Source organism: Pollicipes pollicipes, unplaced genomic scaffold (genome assembly GCF_011947565.3).
Source record: "Pollicipes pollicipes isolate AB1234 unplaced genomic scaffold, Ppol_2.1 Scaffold_6138;HRSCAF=7277_pilon_pilon_pilon, whole genome shotgun sequence".
Classification (NCBI taxonomy): domain Eukaryota; kingdom Metazoa; phylum Arthropoda; class Thecostraca; order Pollicipedomorpha; family Pollicipedidae; genus Pollicipes; species Pollicipes pollicipes.
In genome coordinates this window covers 34,788,748-34,806,636 of record NW_023596818.1, presented here as the reverse complement: position 1 = coordinate 34,806,636, position 17,889 = coordinate 34,788,748, and the positions used below count along the sequence as shown (strand labels likewise).

The following is a 17,889-nucleotide window of genomic DNA, read 5'->3' as shown; positions in this document are numbered from 1 at the left end:
ATGACGCGCGCGCTTCGGACTTATGCGGGCAGTGTCTTTGGGAGTATTTGTGAGTATCACGGTCGAATCACCTCCTTTAAGTCTTCTGAGAGCAGCAACTAGCTGTGACCCATCTCCCAGGGCCACTTGAACTTGGGTCTGCAGTGTTATTTGCTGCTACATGACAGACGCCGGGGTCAACGGCCGAACACGCTAAGCCTGTGACGCGGGTAACGTCCGGTATGGTCGGTCTGTGACGACGCTGTGCACAGCTACTCACGGTGTAGGTAGCGTTTGGTGCAGCTGGTCTGTGGCGGCGCTGTGCACAGCTACTCACGGCGTAGGTAGCGTTTGGTGCAGCTGGGCTGCGGCGGCGGTGGGCACGGCTCGTAAACCTGGCTGATGCTGCCGCCGGCGCAGTGGTACTTGGTGCACTTGACGGACCAGTTAGAGCCCTCCGTGTGCACGCGCCCTTGCTCGTCCTTGCAATCTGCGGCCGGGTCACGTCGTCACCGTGCGAGGCGTGGCAAGACAGCGAGAGGCGCGGAACACGGCACACTACAACAGGCTGGGCTTGCGGACTATGCCTGGAGCATTAAACCTCGCATTGGTTGCTATTTACAGCAACTGGTACAGCAACAGCAGCGCGGGCCCAAACCGCGGCCGACTGCGCACAGCGACGCCGCGTACCTCCGGCGCAGCTGAAGAGCGTGCAGCAGCCGTCGTCGCTGGTGCCCGTGGCCTGGCAGCCGGGCTCGGTGGGTGGCGCGGCACACAGAACGGCGGCGCAGCTGCACTTGTACTGGGGACAGCAGTAGTCCGGCGGGCCGGGCGGGCCGGCCGTGCAGTCGGGCCGCGGCGGCGGCGCGCAGGCGATGCGGCGAGACTCCACCTGACCGTGCTTGCACGAGTATTGGTGGCAGCCGGCCGTCCAGAGCGCGCCGTCCTCCCTCCGCTGGCCGCCGTCCTCACAGCCTGGCCAGCGAGCACGGCGCTCAACAGCCAGCGACGGTCACGGCGGCACACACGTACACTCAACAGCCGGCGGCACACACATTCAACGGCCGGCGGCGGCCACAACACACACGTATGCTCAACCGCAGGCGACGGACACGGCGGCACAGACACTCAACGGCCGGCGGCAGCCATGGCGGCACACGAACGCCACTCGCTGCACCTCACAAGAATGGCGATAGAGATGTGACCCTGGGATTGAGGCCGCGGGTGACCTCTTCCTTCACCCGCGAGCTAAAGCCCGGGTCCGCTCTTGTCGGACAGTCTCTCATCGAACACCACCCGATATACCCGATGCGAGACGAGTTTCGCGACCGTACTGCAGTTGTCTCCGGAGTCAGCCCGCTGACACCGGATCCTGCCGAAGCCCCGCGACTGTGCCGACAGACAGCAACCCTCCATGCAGCTCATCTGACGGTCGCGGCGTAGCCCCGGGAGCCAGGTGACTCACGCCAGGTAGACTCTCACCGCAGTCGTAGCTGGGACAGCAGTCAGTCGAGCTGACCAGCCGGCAGTGCTGGTTCACGGGCGGCGCACAGCTCTGCGTGGTGGTGCTGATGACGCCGTCGCTGCAGCGGTATGTGGAGCAGCCATGCTGCCAGCTGGAGTCGTGCGGGTGGCGCGTCCGGTTGGTGTCCAGACAGTCTGGCGAAAGGCGGTGACTCGAATAGACATCTACTCCCTACGTAGCGGCGAAGAGAGCTATGGTAGACTCCCGCTCCTTCCGAAGCAGTGGACAGAGCTGTGATTGACAGTCACTCCCCCCGCAGTAGCGGACAGGGCTGTGATAGACAGTCACTCCCCCCCCCGCAGCAGTGGACAGAGCTGTGATTGACAGTCACTCCCCCCCCCCCGCAGTAGTGGACAGAGCTGTGATAGACGGCCGCTCCCTTCGCAGCGGGGGACACAGCTGTGATTGACGGCCGCTCCCTCCGCAGCGGTGGACAGAGCTGTGATAGACAGCCGCTTCCTCTGCAGCGGTGGACAGAGCTGTGGCAGACTCCCGCCCCGTCCGCAGCGGTGGACTTACGGCGATAATCACGCAGGGATACATTAAAGGCTCACATGCAAAACACGCCTCAGGTGCATGCACACATGCGCGCACACGTGCATTCATTGAGTTCCTGCTAAATGACTGCAGGTGCAATTCACTCTTAAGAGACGCGAGTGGCAAAATGTGAAGGTTCGGGGATAAAATGTTGTAATTTATAAGATACTGCGCATGAGGTGCTGCCCACCCGCCGCCGTCTTCACGCGCGTGACGAGTAGATTGGCTTTTTGGCGTGTACAGCATGAGCGAAGAGCAAAGTTGAACTGTATCTGAGAGGCGAGAGCTTGCGGTTCGCCGGTAAAAGCATTTTGTGAGACAAGTTAACGGAGTGTTGCTGGAAGAGCTAACTGGCAGTAGGCTGGTCCAGTTCCTCACGCGCGCCCGAGGTCTGATCAAATTTGCGACGGCCGGAAACGGCGCGCCGCAAAGTTCAAGGTCATTTGGAGGCGTTGCATGGTTTTATCCAACACGCTGCCTTAGCCTGCGAGGCAGCAAATATTCACACGAAGTGCACCCCCAGAGTGCCGAAAGCTTCCAGGATGTGCGGCAACATGACAGAGGGAGGGCTGCTGAACAATTCTAGAACGTGAGTTTTCATTGTAAAAACTGAAAGCATTGACGGCTTTTTAACGCTGTGAGAAAACACCGATAAGTCTGGTTCAAATACGTCTCTTACTTTTCACGCCGGGTACCCAGCTAGAGGCACAGGGCCATCAACTTGGACCCGGCTGGCACAGGGCCAGCCGGCCGGACGTCATCCGACGGTCGCGGCCTCGCCTGCAGCCGGAGCCTACCTCCGAGGCAGTCGAATGTAGGGCAGCAGCCGCGGTCCAACAGGCGGTCGCTGACGGTGCAGAGGCCCTCATGCGGCCCGGGCTCGTAGCAGAGCATGGACGGCGCCGCGCCGCCGTCCGGCCTGCAGTGGCCCCAGTACTTGGTGGTCTCGCATGACCAGCGCACGCAGCATGAGCCGGTCCGCCGCACCGGGGCGCAGGTCGCCTGCGGGCAAACGTTCTCAGAGACCGCACTTGCCGGGCGTCATCAGAACAGCAAGTAATGGCGTCTTGTAGTGTGGTTTGCAATCGACGCATTCCGGTCAGTATAAAAATCAAGTAAGCCCTTGATAAAGCTGGTGAAGGTAGGCCAAGTGAATGCCTCGAGTTTAGGCGTGCTAGGCAGTGAAGGGCCTTGCAATTACACTTGTAAGGCCTGAAGGTGTTGGGCGCTTGTGTTTATTACAACGATGGGCGTTAGAAATAGCTTCATAGGCTCGCCATCCGAACGTATGGAGAGAAAGGTGCGGAAAGCAATGCCATGTCACACTCTGATGGGCTGTGATTGAAAATGATTTGGCAGGCTGCCAGGCCAACAACTTGAGTGACAAGTATCGCAGACCAAGCAATGCTTTCACCAGTGAGTTGTGGATGTTGGCTGCGAAATGGCAGGTGGCTGCTGTAATCATTTGTGTGGCGTTGTGTACCAGTGTGTCGTCACCTCAGGAAGTTTGAAAACAAGGCTCAGCCGGCACATGATAGCCATAACAACCATGGCTCTGACGACAGCTATGCACGTACCCTGGGTGCAGGAGGACACTCTGAGTACTGCGATATGACCTTGCCATTGTTGCAAAGGTGAGCTGCACACTCATCACCCCACGTCTGGTTGTGCTGGTAACTGGAGCCAGCAACCAGACACGGTTGGTCTGAAAACAATAGCCATCGTGGTAAGCGCGGGCAGCGAAGCAATGCTAGGCCGGCTCCTTGTGGCGCACAGGGCACTTATTGGTATCGATCGCAGCCGTTAGATGGCAGGAAAGCTCGGGTCAGGATTTCTCCGAACCAGCCACAGCGGACTGATAAAGGCCTCATCTGGAACGTGAGCCTCTAAGAGTTGAGCAAGGGTGGCTAGGCACATTCCTATCACGTCGCAGGTCATCACACATTGCGAAATGGCCGCTAGACTAGTGGATCGGCGAGGCGCCGTCAGCGATTAGATAAAATAATCGACACGATCGTCTGCTAGCAGTGAGGTATCGCAACATACGCTGCGGCAAAGGCCGGGAGAAAAGCGGATAAGTATATCCAACGGCGTACAAAGTCTTGTTTTTCTCAGATTCGACCCACTTTTAAGTTGGGGAGCTGGAGTCCCCTCCCCACTCCCACACTTGAATGGAAACTTCACCTCCGTTACCGACAATACAAACAGATCAACAGCAATCGACACTTTGAACAGTGGAATCTAAGGCACTGTGGCAGCCCACATCGACGCCGGACCACCACTGTATCGACCGTTATGAGAGCCTGACCGCCCAAACCAGCGCTCGGTCAAGAGACAGCGTTCGTAGCGCTCCAACCGCAGTCAGCGCGCGGCAGGACGATCCACCTGCCCCAGCCCCAGCCGTCGGAGCCTGACCGGGGGTGGTGGCGGCGCAGCGGGGGCAGCAGGTGGCTGGATCGCGCTCCAGCTGGCAGCCGGGTGGCAGCGGCGGACATTGCACCGGGGTGCGCTGCACTACGCCGCGCCTGCACGTGCCCACCGTGCATGCGTCGATCTGCCACTGGGAGCCGTGCGGACGGTACGTGCCGTTCCACGTGCAGGGCCGCGTGTCGTCGTCTGAGAGGCAGGCGCCGCACAGGCGCGTCAGGGTGGGGCAAGCAGCGAAAGTTTCGGTCATTCAGTATGGCAGGGGACAATGAAAAACCGACCCTCTCCCAAGCATCGATGTTCCAGCGTCTGAAATCAAGTTCATACGGGTTGTCATAACCATTGCAGAGAACATTGATACAGATTATGCGTTGCCCAGAGCAACAGCAAGTAGAGGGTAATTGCAAATTAAAAGCTTTAATTCCTCCATCGTATACCATCCACCGGTCCGCCACCAGTGTGCATCATTGATCATTAGCAAGAAAAATGGAAACATGAAGGAAAAAAAATAACTAGACCCAAACAGCATTCAAGGCCTGTTTCATCCCAAGCTGACAACGGGCGCAGGGCCAGCTTGGAACTGACAGGGGTAGAGACGAGGTCTGCTATCTCGGGGCAGAATTGAAAGGAAGGCATAAATGGAATGTTGTTAGCCAGCCATACTCACCGCACTGGGTCTGGGTGGGACAGCACTGCCCGTAGCTGGGCACCGTCCGGCAGCGCGGCTTGGGGGTCGGGCAGCTGATGGTGTGTTCTAGCTTCTTGCGTCCCGCCCGACAGATGTAACGGCGGCAGGGCCGCTGCGCCGACTCCCACCACGTCTGGCCCTCGCTGTAGACGCGGCCGCTGGTGCTCCGGCAGGCGGCCGCTCCCGCCACAGATGTAGCTACAGGACAACGACTGATGAGGCGAGCTTGCTCGGGGTTTGGAACCGGGGTCAGCTGACCGCTGGTCTGCTGATGCTGATGCAGATGCTGATGCTGATGTCTGCTGATGATTAGCTGACCACTGGTCGGATGCGAGTGCGTTCTTACTTGCATACATATGTCATACTCGGTATTCGCGATTGTTCTAAGTAGGGCCCACTTGTAAAATCAGTCTTCTGACGCCATCTATTGCTAAAAGCTAGACAAATTGATTGAGGCCATGACAGTCCGGTCTAAGAACTATGTGCCGACCAGTCACTGCCTTAAAGCCTGACACAATGGAGCAGCCTTGCCAGCGGGCTCAATCAATGACAAAATTGTAATTTTTCCACTGCCAAAAATGCCCTCTACTACAAAAACTCAGCCGCCGTTCATCACTCACGTGTGACCCTAGTGGGGTGGGGGTGGGGGTGAATGGAGAATGGGGCGGGCGGGGTAAATGGGCCGTGGCACAAGGAGAGGGTATCATTACAGCCCCCGCTCTCACCGCAGGTGGGGGTGGGGGGAATGGGAGGGGCGGGGTAAATGGTCCGTGGCACAAGGAGAGGGTACCACCGCTGCTCCCGCTCTCACCGCAGGTAGGGGGGGGGGGAGGAGTGGAAGGGGCGGGGTAAATGGTCCGTGGCACACGGAGGAGGTACCATCGTTGCGGTGGTACCTTGCTCCCGCTCTCACCGCAGGTGGGGGGGGGGGGAAGGGGAATGGGAGGGGCGGGGTAAATGGTCCGTGGCACAAGGAGAAGGTACCATCGCAGCTCCTGCCCTCACCGCAGGTGGGGCAGCATCGGCCGTACACGGTCTGCGGCCGACACCGCGCGGCCAGTCGCGGACATGTGACAGTCATCTTGTGGACCGGGGCGCCGGCCCGGCACTGGTACTGCGTGCACGGCTTCCGCGAGCTCTCCCACCAGGTGGCGCCCTCGGCGATCTCCTCATCGCTGGCCGTGTAACAGGTCTTCGAGGCTCCTGTAGGGTCGGGAAATAGCGCTCAAGATCACACCTTCCAGTAGGCCCACGCTGAAGCCGGCCACGGCGCGTGATTCTTTTTTGTCGAGGCTGTCCCAAATTTGACGTCCGCTGGCTTGGTACGTATACGACCATACCGACCTTCTCGAAACGCTTTATGCAGGGATGGTGTTTTTAAAAGGCTGTTTTTATCATCGCGCCAGATATGCTCGACAATCACGTTATTCACATCGGAGTGGCCGGCTGCTGTGACGCAACCACGATTGCTGTGGACACCGCGCGTAGCAGTGTGGTAAGAGCTTTGTCATTGCCACTGGTGTCGTGGGCTGGCTCACTTCATCACACACTACCGACGGTGTACGCACCGGTCGGCGAGTGAGATTGTGACGCAGGGGGACGGGGGATGGCCTCCCACCCCTTCCCCTCGGTGGTTCACGGCTCGCAGGGGGACGGGGGATGGCCTCCCACCCCTTCCCCTCGGTGGCTCATGGCTTCCCGAGTCGTTCATCACTTCGAAGGGCGATAGTGGCTCTCTGAGTTTGTATTCTTATTACACCTGGACCTGGCTTCAAATTTACAACCCATGCCATATCATGCCACTGATCTATGGCATGACTCTCACAAAACCCTGTGCGGCACAAATGTTAAATAACTCAGCACCAGACGTTTCTCTTAAAAATCGTATCCGAATCTTTTTGGATGGATGGATTACTGGGATCAGAGCTCACGCTAAGCAGTGCTTGTGTGAGCACCGACCCCTACCCTCTGATCGCGTAATTCCAGCTCAGCGGCACCATTTGGTGACGGAAGTTTAGCGCGCCACAATGCTCAGTGCGGTCCGCCGTGCCCTCTGACGTCACCTGACCTTAAGCGCGACCGTTGCCACCGGCCGCAGGCCATGCCTGTCAGGAGCAAATGGCGAGTGGCTTAACACGCGCTCGGCTGGGGGTCTAATTGACCCCCGCAAAGGTTTTTCCCAGAATGGTTTCCGAACGGCGCGGCGTAGCCGCGCCAAATTTGGCACAGCTGTAGACAACTGAATGGCGGATCGTTCGGCATTAACAATTTAGATGTACCTTGTAAGGCTGCTGACCTATAGCATGTCAAAGTCAGGCCATGATTTCAGTGAAGGCAATTTCTAGGGAATCCTTCAATCTGATCCAACAACGGAGTGTTAGACAAAGCCACACATCTCTGAGATGCTTTCTTAGGCAATGCAAATATTGGATGAGCAAATAACATTGACCTAACGTCAGGTATGAAGGTTACACCAAGGTCCAAACCAACCTGTTTTGTTACTCTAGGGCTTGCTGTATGGGATAGTTTCTGGTGTTCATTTCCAGTACATCTTCCATGGACTTCTTAGAGGTCAGAAAAGGTCATTGACCTAGAATGACCGAGATCAACATTTTGTTTTGGGAACATACCGCCTAGCGTAATCTTTGTCGCTTAGTCAAATACAAAACTCAAAGCAATCTTGTATGATTTTGGTCACCTTGACCTTCAAAAGGTAAAACAAGGTCACTGACCTAGAATGAGAATGTGATCTTTTGCTTGGAAACAGCTATCTAGGTTCGGGCGGCACTTTGGAGACCAACCTAAAACTTGACCTTGTTTGGCCTTTTTTACTCGAAGATCATAACCTAGGAATCTGAAACTTTGACAGAAGTGGTTCACATACAGGTCAACACATCCTGTAAATTTGGTGTATCTAGCTTTCTTAGTTCCCGAGATCTCGGGGGGGGGGGGCAAATTGACCCCCCCACACCCGAGCGAAGGGTATCTAGCCTGCCACCCGGGCGCGTGTTAAATAATTCAAATGCACCCCGCCACCAATGAGTCGATCGCAGGGCACACGCTCTAATCAACTGAGCCAATGGGCGAACATTGTTAGTCTTGTGCGCAAGAAAAAACTCCGGTGATCCATAAGGAGTGAGGATGCGACCGATTGTGCATCGCCGACTACCATACAAGTCATCATAGCCCAGAGCTTCTCCCGCGTTCATTCGAGTTCAAAGTCACATCATGCCCTTTATGGAAAAGTGCATGGCATTAACCTTGAGCAACCTGTGTCGTGTCATGAGCCAAAACCAGCTTAATATGCCAACAGTCATGACAAGGCTATTTAAGGTCGAGGTCACGCGGACAGAAAACATCGCAAACATTGTTATTAGCCCTTTCACAGTATTCCGATATCATCACTTGCATAAAGTTTGTGCACCCCAGCCCATCCACAGTCCAGATTATAAGAGGTCGCGGAATACTTCAGATGGTATTCGCGGCTATTCACCCACATCACCTCGTGGAACTAAATCGTGACATGTATCCACAACCTACTGAGAGCGTATTAAAAGGTACATAGAGTCAGCAAAGACACAGTGTGACTATGTTGCTATATGGCAAGTCCGTTGCAGGAGACACCGCATGATAATCTGTTATTATTAGCACTATCACGTTATATCATCTATTTCATCATGATTCATCAATATCTTTCCCCATTTTGGTATGTCTATTCATGACTTTTATACGATGCTATATTATCATGTGACCGTTATCGCGTTGCATTATCATCATAGGCTATAACGCATAAATTTATTTCAGTTGCAGGTCAACAACAGGTCTGCTTCCACGGCTCTTTTACTCTAGTATATATTTTTCTAAAGGATTTGATCTGAAACCTTTGAATGGATGGATTTCTGGGATTAGAGCTCACACTAAGCAGGGCTTGTTGTGTGACGCCTGACTCTTGCCATCCGATAGCGCTATTCCAGCCAACGGCAGAATTTAGTGGCGAAGGTTGAAGGTGCCCCAGGGGTCGGCACGGTCCGTCCTGCCCTCTGACGTCAACTGACTTTTAGCGCGACCGCTGCCACCGGCCGCAGGCAATACTTGTCAAGGACAAATAGCGAGCGCCCTAAAGCGACTCGCACCCACCCCGCCATGGGTGGGCGGACATCGACTGTGAATCCATAGAGTGCAATTGTGTGTGTGTGGGGGGGGGGGGGGAGGAGGACACTCCTTACGCTACGGAAGGTGGCGAGGCCGTACGAAGCTGGGGAGGAATAACGACAGCCGCATGCACCACAACGCGAACAGAAGAGTTTACAGAGAGAGAGAGAAGAGAGAGAGAGAGAGAGAGAGAGAGAGAGAGAGAAGAGAGAGAGAGAGAGAGAGAGAGAGAAGAGAGAGAGAGAGAGAGAGAGAGAGAGAGAGAGAGAGAGAGAGAGAGAGAGAGAGAGAGAGAGAGAGAGAGAGAGAGAGAGAGAGAGAGAGAGAGAGAGAGAGAGAGAGAGAGAGAGAGAGAGAGAGAGGAGAGAGAGAGAGAGAGAGAGAGAGAGAGAGAGAGAGAGAGAGAGAGAGAGAGAGAGAGAGAGAGAGAGAGAGAGAGAGAGAGAGAGAGAGAGAGAGAGAGAGAGAGAGAGAGAGAGAGAGAGAGAGAGAGAGAGAGAGAGAGAGAGAGAGAGAGAGAGAGAGAGAGAGAGAGAGAGAGAGAGAGAGAGAGAGAGAGAGAGAGAGAGAGAGAGAGAGAGAGAGAGAGAGAGAGAGAGAGAGAGAGAGAGAGAGAGAGAGAGAGAGAGAGAGAGAGAGAGAGAGAGAGAGAGAGAGAGAGAGAGAGAGAGAGAGAGAGAGAGAGAGAGAGAGAGAGAGAGAGAGAGAGAGAGAGAGAGAGAGAGAGAGAGAGAGAGAGAGAGAGAGAGAGAGAGAGAAGAGAGAGGAGAGAGAGAGAGGAGAGAGAGAGAGAGAGAAGAGAGAGAGAGAGAGAGAGAGAGAGAGAGAGAGAGAGAGAGAGAGAGAGAGAAGAGAGAGAGAGAGAGAGAGAGAGGAGAGAGGAGAGAGAGAGAGAGAGAGAAGAGAGAGAGAGAGAGAGAGAGAGAAGAGAGAGAGGAGAGAGAGAGAGAGAGAGGAAGAGAGGAAGAAGAGAGAGAGCGAGAGAGAAGAGAGGAGGGAGAGAGAAGAGAGAGAGAGAGAGAGAGGAGAGAGAGAGAGAGAGAAGAGAGAGAGGAAGAGAGAGAGAGAGAGAGAGAGAGAGAAGAGAGAGAAAAGAGAGAGATAGAGAGAGAGAGGAGAGAGAGGAGGAGAGAGAGAGAAGAGAGAGAGAGAGAGAGAGAGTGGCGGTTGCACCGAACAGTCGCGCATTGGGGTAGAGTAGAGAGAGAGCGCGAGCGAACAGTAGAGTAGGTATCGAATAGTAGAGCAGTAGGGCAGAGTAAAGAGAAAACAATAAAGCATGCACCGAAGAGTTGAACAGTAGAGTGGAGGAAGAAAACAATGAAGCATGCACGAAGAGCAGAGCAGGAGAGTAGAGCAAAAAGAGAGCACGGACGAGTATGCGCCGAACACTTGGAGCAGAGTCCAGCGTTCCTCACCGCAGTCGGTCTCCTTGGGGCAGCACTTGCCGAACACCTCCTGGCTGGTGCAGCTGGGGTCGACTGGCGGACAGGAGACAGCCTGCTGGACGGCCCGCTGGCCGCCGCGGCACACGTACTGGGTGCACGGCTTGGCCAGGGTCTCCCACCACGTCTGCCTGTCGTAGTAGCGCCGCCCGTTGGAGGCCGTACACACCGCTGAGGTGGTCAGACGGCTGAACTTGGCCGGCGGGTCGGCTGCAGAGACGCGGCGTGCGTCAGTCAGCGGTGAGCGGTCACGGCCACGGTTATGCTTACGGACTGCGGTCACGGTCACAGGTCACGGCCGCAGTTACGGTCACGGTCGCAGTTACGGTTACAGACCGCGATCACAGCCACAGGTCACGGCCACGGTTACGGTCGCGGTCGCAGTTACGGTTACAGACCGCGGTCACAGCCACAGGTCACGGCCACGGTCACGGTCACGGTCGCAGTTACGGTTACAGACCGCGGTCACAGTCACAGGTCACGGTCACGGTTACAGTCACGGTCACGGTCACGGTCACGGTCACGGTCACGGTCACAGTTACGGTTATAGACTGCGGTCACAGGTCACGGTCACGGTTACGGTCACGATCGCAGTTAGGGTTACAGACTGCGGTCACAGCCACAGGTCACGTCACGGTCACGGTGACTGTGTCTTTTTATTGCAAAAGAGACGTCCGGAATATTAGTAAGATAACGCGCTTTAAGTTTCCCGCTTTTCGTCACGTCAAACAATGCCCTGGCTTGCATAGAAATGCACATGGGCTCGGTAGCAAAGGTTGACATTTAACACAAGTGTTATTAATACTAGCCTCAGAGAGTCCATAGCTTAGTGTAGTGCACAACATGCATTTAACAGCTCATAACGGTCTGTGGTAAACAGTGGACTTCAACTTCTGCGGGTCGCGGGTTGATGCTTTCAACGCAGTACTTACATCAAATACTAGGCGGCGCAGCGAAGCAGCTGGGCCTCAATAAAATATAATCGACGAAGCATGAATGAATTGTCGTGACGGCGTTATGGATGAAGGATGGTGGAAGGAAAATATGAAACTAGGAAGTATAACTTTGAATGGAGCGGCAAATGTAGCGGACGACCACAATGTTCAGGTGATAATTATTCACACGCCTGTGAGACCATTGCTGCTCAGCAAACCCAACTTCAAGTGACACATGATTTGCGAAAAACAATCTGAAAAAACAAAAAATGTAAAAGCTCTGGTGGGATGTGGGGCTCGACATCAGTGCTTCCAATGTCCGCTTTATGTGCGTGTGGCCCCGCAATACAGCGCCTTTGGCAAGGCGGCGCCTCTTTTGGCATCTGCTCCCCACACGTATTCATGACAATCGGTGATTTGTTGAGCATTTTTAAGTGTAAGACGCCTATTTAGACTACTTTGGGTGCTCTTGTAAACAGACATTTATTGGTTAAGCTTGAGATGCCCGCTTGTTACCACACGACAGAGCCTCTCTACAAAGTATTTTGGGACAACCAGAATCATCTTGCATGACTGACGTATTGTTATGTAATGGGTCTGTAGACGAAAATTGGGCTTCGAGCTAAAAGGCTGGGTTTTGTAATTCTCTTGGATGGTTTTTCGAATGTGGACGAGCGTTGCGGCTCCGTGTAGGTGGTCATTGGCACAGGGCGGCAGGCGAGCGCTATGTACCAACTCCATCGCCTCTCGTTAGAAGTTTTACGTTTAGTTATGCGCGTGCAGAGCGTGAGACCAAGCTTCTTTCTCCGCCATAATCCTGTGCAAGCAGTTATTCAGGTACCAAGTGCCTGACCTAAAACCCTGAAAGTACGCGGTAGCTGGTTCACGTGACAGTACAGCGCACCGGTTTGCTTGCTGTCGTTCTAACTCGTTTCGATTTGGAGAACGTCCTCCAGACAGCACCACTGAAAGCTATCCAAGTCGTGTCAGTACCACGAAGTCAAGACAAGGAAAATCGTTGCGTTTGAAATGCTTGCATATGCTGCTCTGTCATTGCAACATCATAGTTTCTTCACGCGATGTGCTTGAAGCGAGGAACACACTTCATGCGTAACACGTCACAAGTACGTGTTACACCGCCGTTGGATAAACCCCTATTTTTTGGCTCCGCCTAAGCATTCTAATTTTGCAAATAAGGCACATCCTACCCTTTTGTTGATCATATTTCACAATAATTTGCTCCCAAATGAGCCTAGGCTAATGGGTTGCGTGGCGGCTTTTTACGCCGCGACAGGATGGCGCCGTCCAGTGTCTCGGCCGGCGCCAGCGGTTGCTTTAAGGTTAAAAGGCCGTCTGAGCACGTGGCTGGGTGCCGTAATTTACTGCATCCGACCGATTACGCCATCTCGCATTGATATCTCGATAGCAAAGGATCACAGCCACCCGAGAGCGGCAGGAAAAGACGTGACATGCAAAATTATACGATCGTATGTATCGCGTCACACGCGCTCAAAGGTGGATTTTATCCACTGGTCCAAAGGTGGATTTTGTCCCTTGTCCACCGGTCACACGTTTTGTGTCAAATATCGGCACCTAGAAAACGGACTCACTTCGGAGTGGTACGCTTCTACAAAGACTGAAGGAGTAAGATGGTAGTGATTGGTCACACGTGCTACGTGTCATGGCGTTCACGTGTTGAAATATGAATTTGACTATTTTCGACGTGTTTACACGTTTTTGCGGCATCGCAGCACCCAGGGCATGAAGCGGTTCCGAGAGAACCATGCTTCAATAGACAATCTAATGGGCAATCACGTGGTGTAAGATGTAGATGTCGCACGTGCCACGTTCCACGTGCACACTAGCTGTGAGGATCTACTTTGCTGATTTCGTCGTTTTTTACGTCTCTTGACACGTTTCCGCACTCAGAGCATACAAATCACAAGGGACTGGTATGCCGCGATGAGGAACGAAACGTCTTGTGTTTTCACGTATACGTGCGCACGCGTTACGTGTCACACCCACACGCTCCGGAAAGCCCGAATTTCGTATTTTTGACAGGTTTGAAAGTTTTGTGGCGCATCGCTGCACCCAGGGCACGGAGCCACTGGGGAGTGGCATGCATTGACAGACAATTGAACAATCACGTTGCATGAATTGCCATGTCGCATGCGTTGCGTGCAATGCATGCACGGAACCAGCAAGATAGATAGTGGCCGTTACCGACCGTTTTTCACATTTTGCGCCACATCCCGGCAACCAGGGTACCTTGAACCGTGATTTAAACTGCGAAAGATGGACGATTAAAATTTCTGCGTTTTTTATTAGCGCGGCGAAGCAAGCGTGCAATCATGCACACGAGGTAAAAACAATTAAATCGGCCGTTTTTGACCGATTTTTAACATTTTTGGTCACGCATCGGCACCCAGTTTAGGAATATGCGTGTATTTTGTTTCCCAGCATTCACAATTAAAGCGGTTACAATTTCATTCGCATCGCGAGTTTGGGCAACGCACCGCCGAGCGGTAAATGGCAAGACAAATTGCAAGATGCCAAGTGTTTAAAGTCAGCGCCGAATACCAGCCTCTACCGGCGAAACTGTCCAGACTTTGTGTTGAAATCGTCATTAGCATGTTGGCTAGTTCATCCTGTCTCTCATCTTATCTTATCTTATCTATCATCCTGTCCCATCCTTTTGTTGTCCATATTTTGCAAAGATCGCTCGCAAATGATGCTAGACTAATGGTTGCAAGACGGGTCTTGTGCTGCGACGGAACGCCGCCGCCCAGTCACCGGCCGCCGCCGGCAGTTGCTTTCAAGGTCCAACGGCCGCCTGATCACGTGACTGGCCGCCACAATTAACTGTCTCCCAACGATTATGCCATCTCGCACCGATATCTCGAGAACGGCGGGTCGCAGCGGCACAGGAATGGTACGAAAAGATGTGCCATGCCAAAATGTACGGTCGCAAGTATCACGTAGCATTGGCTCGAAGATGGATTTCGCTCTCTTTCACGGGTTTTTACGTTTTGTGCCGCGTCTCGGCACCCATGGCACGAATACACTCGGGATTGGCGCGCTTCGATAATAATGAGTGGTAACACGTGCCACATGTCATGGCGCCCACTTGTTGACCTATGGATTGATACGTGTTTGCTCTTTTGACGAGTTTACACGTTTTTGGGATATCTCAGCAATCAGGAAATGAAGTGCGTCAAGACTGGCATGCTTCGATAGGCGATCTAACGGGCAACCACTCAAACGTGTACAATGTGATGCTGCACCTGTCATGCGGCACGTGCACATAAGCACATACGCCACGCATTATGCCGATTCCGTCGATTTTTACGCTTTATGCGGGATTTCGGCTCTTACGGCATGTAGGAACGCGAGACTGGCATTCTGCGATAGGCCATTGAACGGGAAAGCATGTGGTGTCACAAACACGGGTGGCACGTTCCACGTGTCGGCCACACACGAACCAGGAAGATGGCTTTTGCTCTCTTTCCACGTTTTTTTTTTCTACCACATCTGGGCACGTAGAGCACGGACGCACTCGGGAGCAGCACTGTTAGGAAATCGAAAGGGCAGTCACTGGGTATAAATTGGCATGTTGCACGTGTTGTGTGTCACGCGTGCACGAACAAGGAGGATGGATTCGGCCATTTGCGACCGTTTTTAAGTTTTGCACCAAATCTCGGCATCCAGACCAGCTAGAACCCATCAATCAAACTGCAAAAGATAGATAAGTCAAAATTGTGCGTTTTCTCACTGAGCGCAGCAAAGCAAGCGTGCAAAAGGTTGTTGCTTCTAATTTCAGAGATCATTCATAAACCCTCTAAAATATTAATCCCCCAAGTGATGCAGTTTCACTGGTGGCAGGTGAAGCCGGCTTGACGGAACACATGATAAATCCGAGCCCCTTTACACCTCCATAACTCAGCGATACCGGATCCCTTTCCACCTCCATGACTCGGCAATACCGAGCTCCTTTCCATCTCCATAACTCGGTGATACCGAACCCCTTTCCATCTCCATAACTCGGCGATACTGATCCCCTTTCCATCTCCATAACTCGGCGATACTCGTCACAGGCCTATCTGTGGATGCAGCCAATTCATTGCCAAATCGGGTGAAGCCATTTAACCCGATTTGGTATAGCATTGGACTGTCCGGGACGGTCAGCCCTCAATGCAAGGGCCCCATCCGGTTGTCTCCATAACCAATCATAGCACATCACCGAGAGAAACGGTGCGAAATGGCCGCGGAAACTTCATTCAACGTCGACAAGCCTGGTCTGACACAGGACAAACCACATCTCGAGGTAAAGGATCGCACAGTCACCAATAAACGTTCGTTGAGGAAACGTTGCACGGGACGAAATGGCAGGGTGGAAATACTGGTATAAAACAATCCTTTGTAACAAAATGGGAACGAAATCACACGTTGAATAATCGCCAAGGACCTTCAAGAACCAAGGTCACAATGTTTGCGGTGTTAGCACATCACCCACGATCTATAACATGCAAAACAAATCGTTGACCAAATGCAACGCGCGAAAATGTAAGGTAGGATGAGTGAGCCAGGGAAACCTAGCGGGCGAGTTCGCATTGAGCCGCCCCCCAGGCCGCGGCAGGTGTTGTTGCAGGGCGTCGGGCCGGGCCGCGCCCTGGGGCGCTAGCCCACTGACCTGTCTTATTGCAGCTGTCTTTGAGCAGCACGGCCTGGTCGTCCACGCAGCTGTAGATGCGACAGCGGCGCACCAGGTCCGGCACGTTGTAGTAGTGGGTGTTGTTGGCATGCAGACCGCCCAAATCATCCCTGCAGGGCCCAGCGACCGCGAGCGGCGCCGCCAGCAGCAGGACCAGGCTCCAGACGGGCGTCATGCCGGGACAGGGGCGCAGCGGCCGGGGGGCAAGCGCGGCGCGCCTCGGCGGAAACCAGAGTCAGACGACAGGACAGGCTGACAGAGAGGACTTAGCGGCCAGGCCAGGCGAGAACGGAGCGCCCAGTGACCAGGGCAGGTGGACAGGAAGGGCTCAGCGGTCTGAACAGGCGGACAGGCGGCGGATGAGCCGCCGGGGTCGAGCTAGGTCAGGCCTGGGTCATGTGAGGTTACCTGGCCGAGTCGGCCCTGCCGAGATGGCCAGTGTCGCGTCACCACGGCCGAAGCAGGGAGACCGGCCGACAGCTGGCGACGCGTCTGAACCCCCGCGGCGCGGGGAGGTGAGCTCAGCCTCCCGCGGGGCCCGGCGGCGGGCTGCCGCCGCTGACGGCAGCGGATGGTGGCGCCGTCAACCGCTGACGGCAGCGGCTAGGGGCGCCGTCAGCCGCCAGCGGCTGATAGCGGCCGGCGGCCGGGCGGCGCGCGTCCGGTGCAGCCGGACCTGAGGTCAGCCCCAGCTTGGATCCGGGCCCGTGCTCAGCTCCAGCTCCGTTTGCCACGCCGCTCAAGTATCGTGTCCGGCCACCTCAGGGCGCCGGCGACCCCTGCTCCGGCGGCGCCGCCGCTGGCCCTCAGGGCTGGGCTGGGGAGCCCGATCACACCACCAGCTCAAACAGTATGTGGGAGCTATGACATCACAGCACAGCGAGCAAGACACTGTGCGCGAGGAAAGGTGTTTTCATTCACTGGGACACCGTACGGCCACACGGATCGGTAAATTTACGCGCGTGTTCAATTATAATGAGATGTTATCATTTGTGAAATGCTTGTCTGCTCCCGTTTCTGAAATGTTTTGCAAGCCTGCGTTATCTGCAAGGAATGGGTGGTGTGACTCAGGTTCCATTTCGAACGCAGTTCTTCCCGTGCGTCACGGAGGCTTACGCTAAACTCTCATGACTCATAGGCCACGGTTTATCTGGCCGCCGTCCCGATATTCACGATCATTAGCATAAATCGATGCTTTTATACGGTAAGTGCCACACGCTGCTATAATTGGTGTCAGTGTTTTAGTTTCATTTTTATTGCCAGCAAGAAAATCGCTTCATTTCCGACACTAGTTGTCATCATTCATTGACAGCGTCATCCTTCGGATCTTCTTCGTCATTCATGGTGTGGTACTGATTGAGGTCGAGTCGGTGTAACTGAACTGGCTGCACTCGAGCTCAGGGAGCAGAGCATGCTAGGTTTCAATAGGGGTAGTATTGTGCAGGTGCTCTATTCTTTGAGATCTAGTGTTTTTTCTCGCATCAAGGTGA

At 54.3% G+C, this 17,889-nt stretch overlaps 1 protein-coding gene across 1 annotated transcript in view; it reads right to left on the bottom strand.

The window, feature by feature from the left end:
- The window catches only part of LOC119106324 (kielin/chordin-like protein), a 32,235-nt gene extending 15,339 nt beyond the window's left edge, over positions 1-16,896 (bottom strand). Inside the window, exons 1-10 of the mRNA XM_037229936.1 lie at positions 16,379-16,896; positions 10,727-10,963; positions 6,162-6,359; positions 5,136-5,354; positions 4,457-4,657; positions 3,619-3,746; positions 2,839-3,043; positions 1,462-1,638; positions 670-954; positions 317-469 (exon numbers count right to left, since the gene is read on the bottom strand). Of these exons, the coding sequence (XP_037085831.1) occupies positions 317-469; positions 670-954; positions 1,462-1,638; positions 2,839-3,043; positions 3,619-3,746; positions 4,457-4,657; positions 5,136-5,354; positions 6,162-6,359; positions 10,727-10,963; positions 16,379-16,574 (1,999 nt within the window). The 5' untranslated portion in view covers positions 16,575-16,896. The remainder of the gene's footprint in view (positions 1-316; positions 470-669; positions 955-1,461; positions 1,639-2,838; positions 3,044-3,618; positions 3,747-4,456; positions 4,658-5,135; positions 5,355-6,161; positions 6,360-10,726; positions 10,964-16,378) is intronic.
- Between the last annotated feature and the right edge of the window lie 993 nt (positions 16,897-17,889).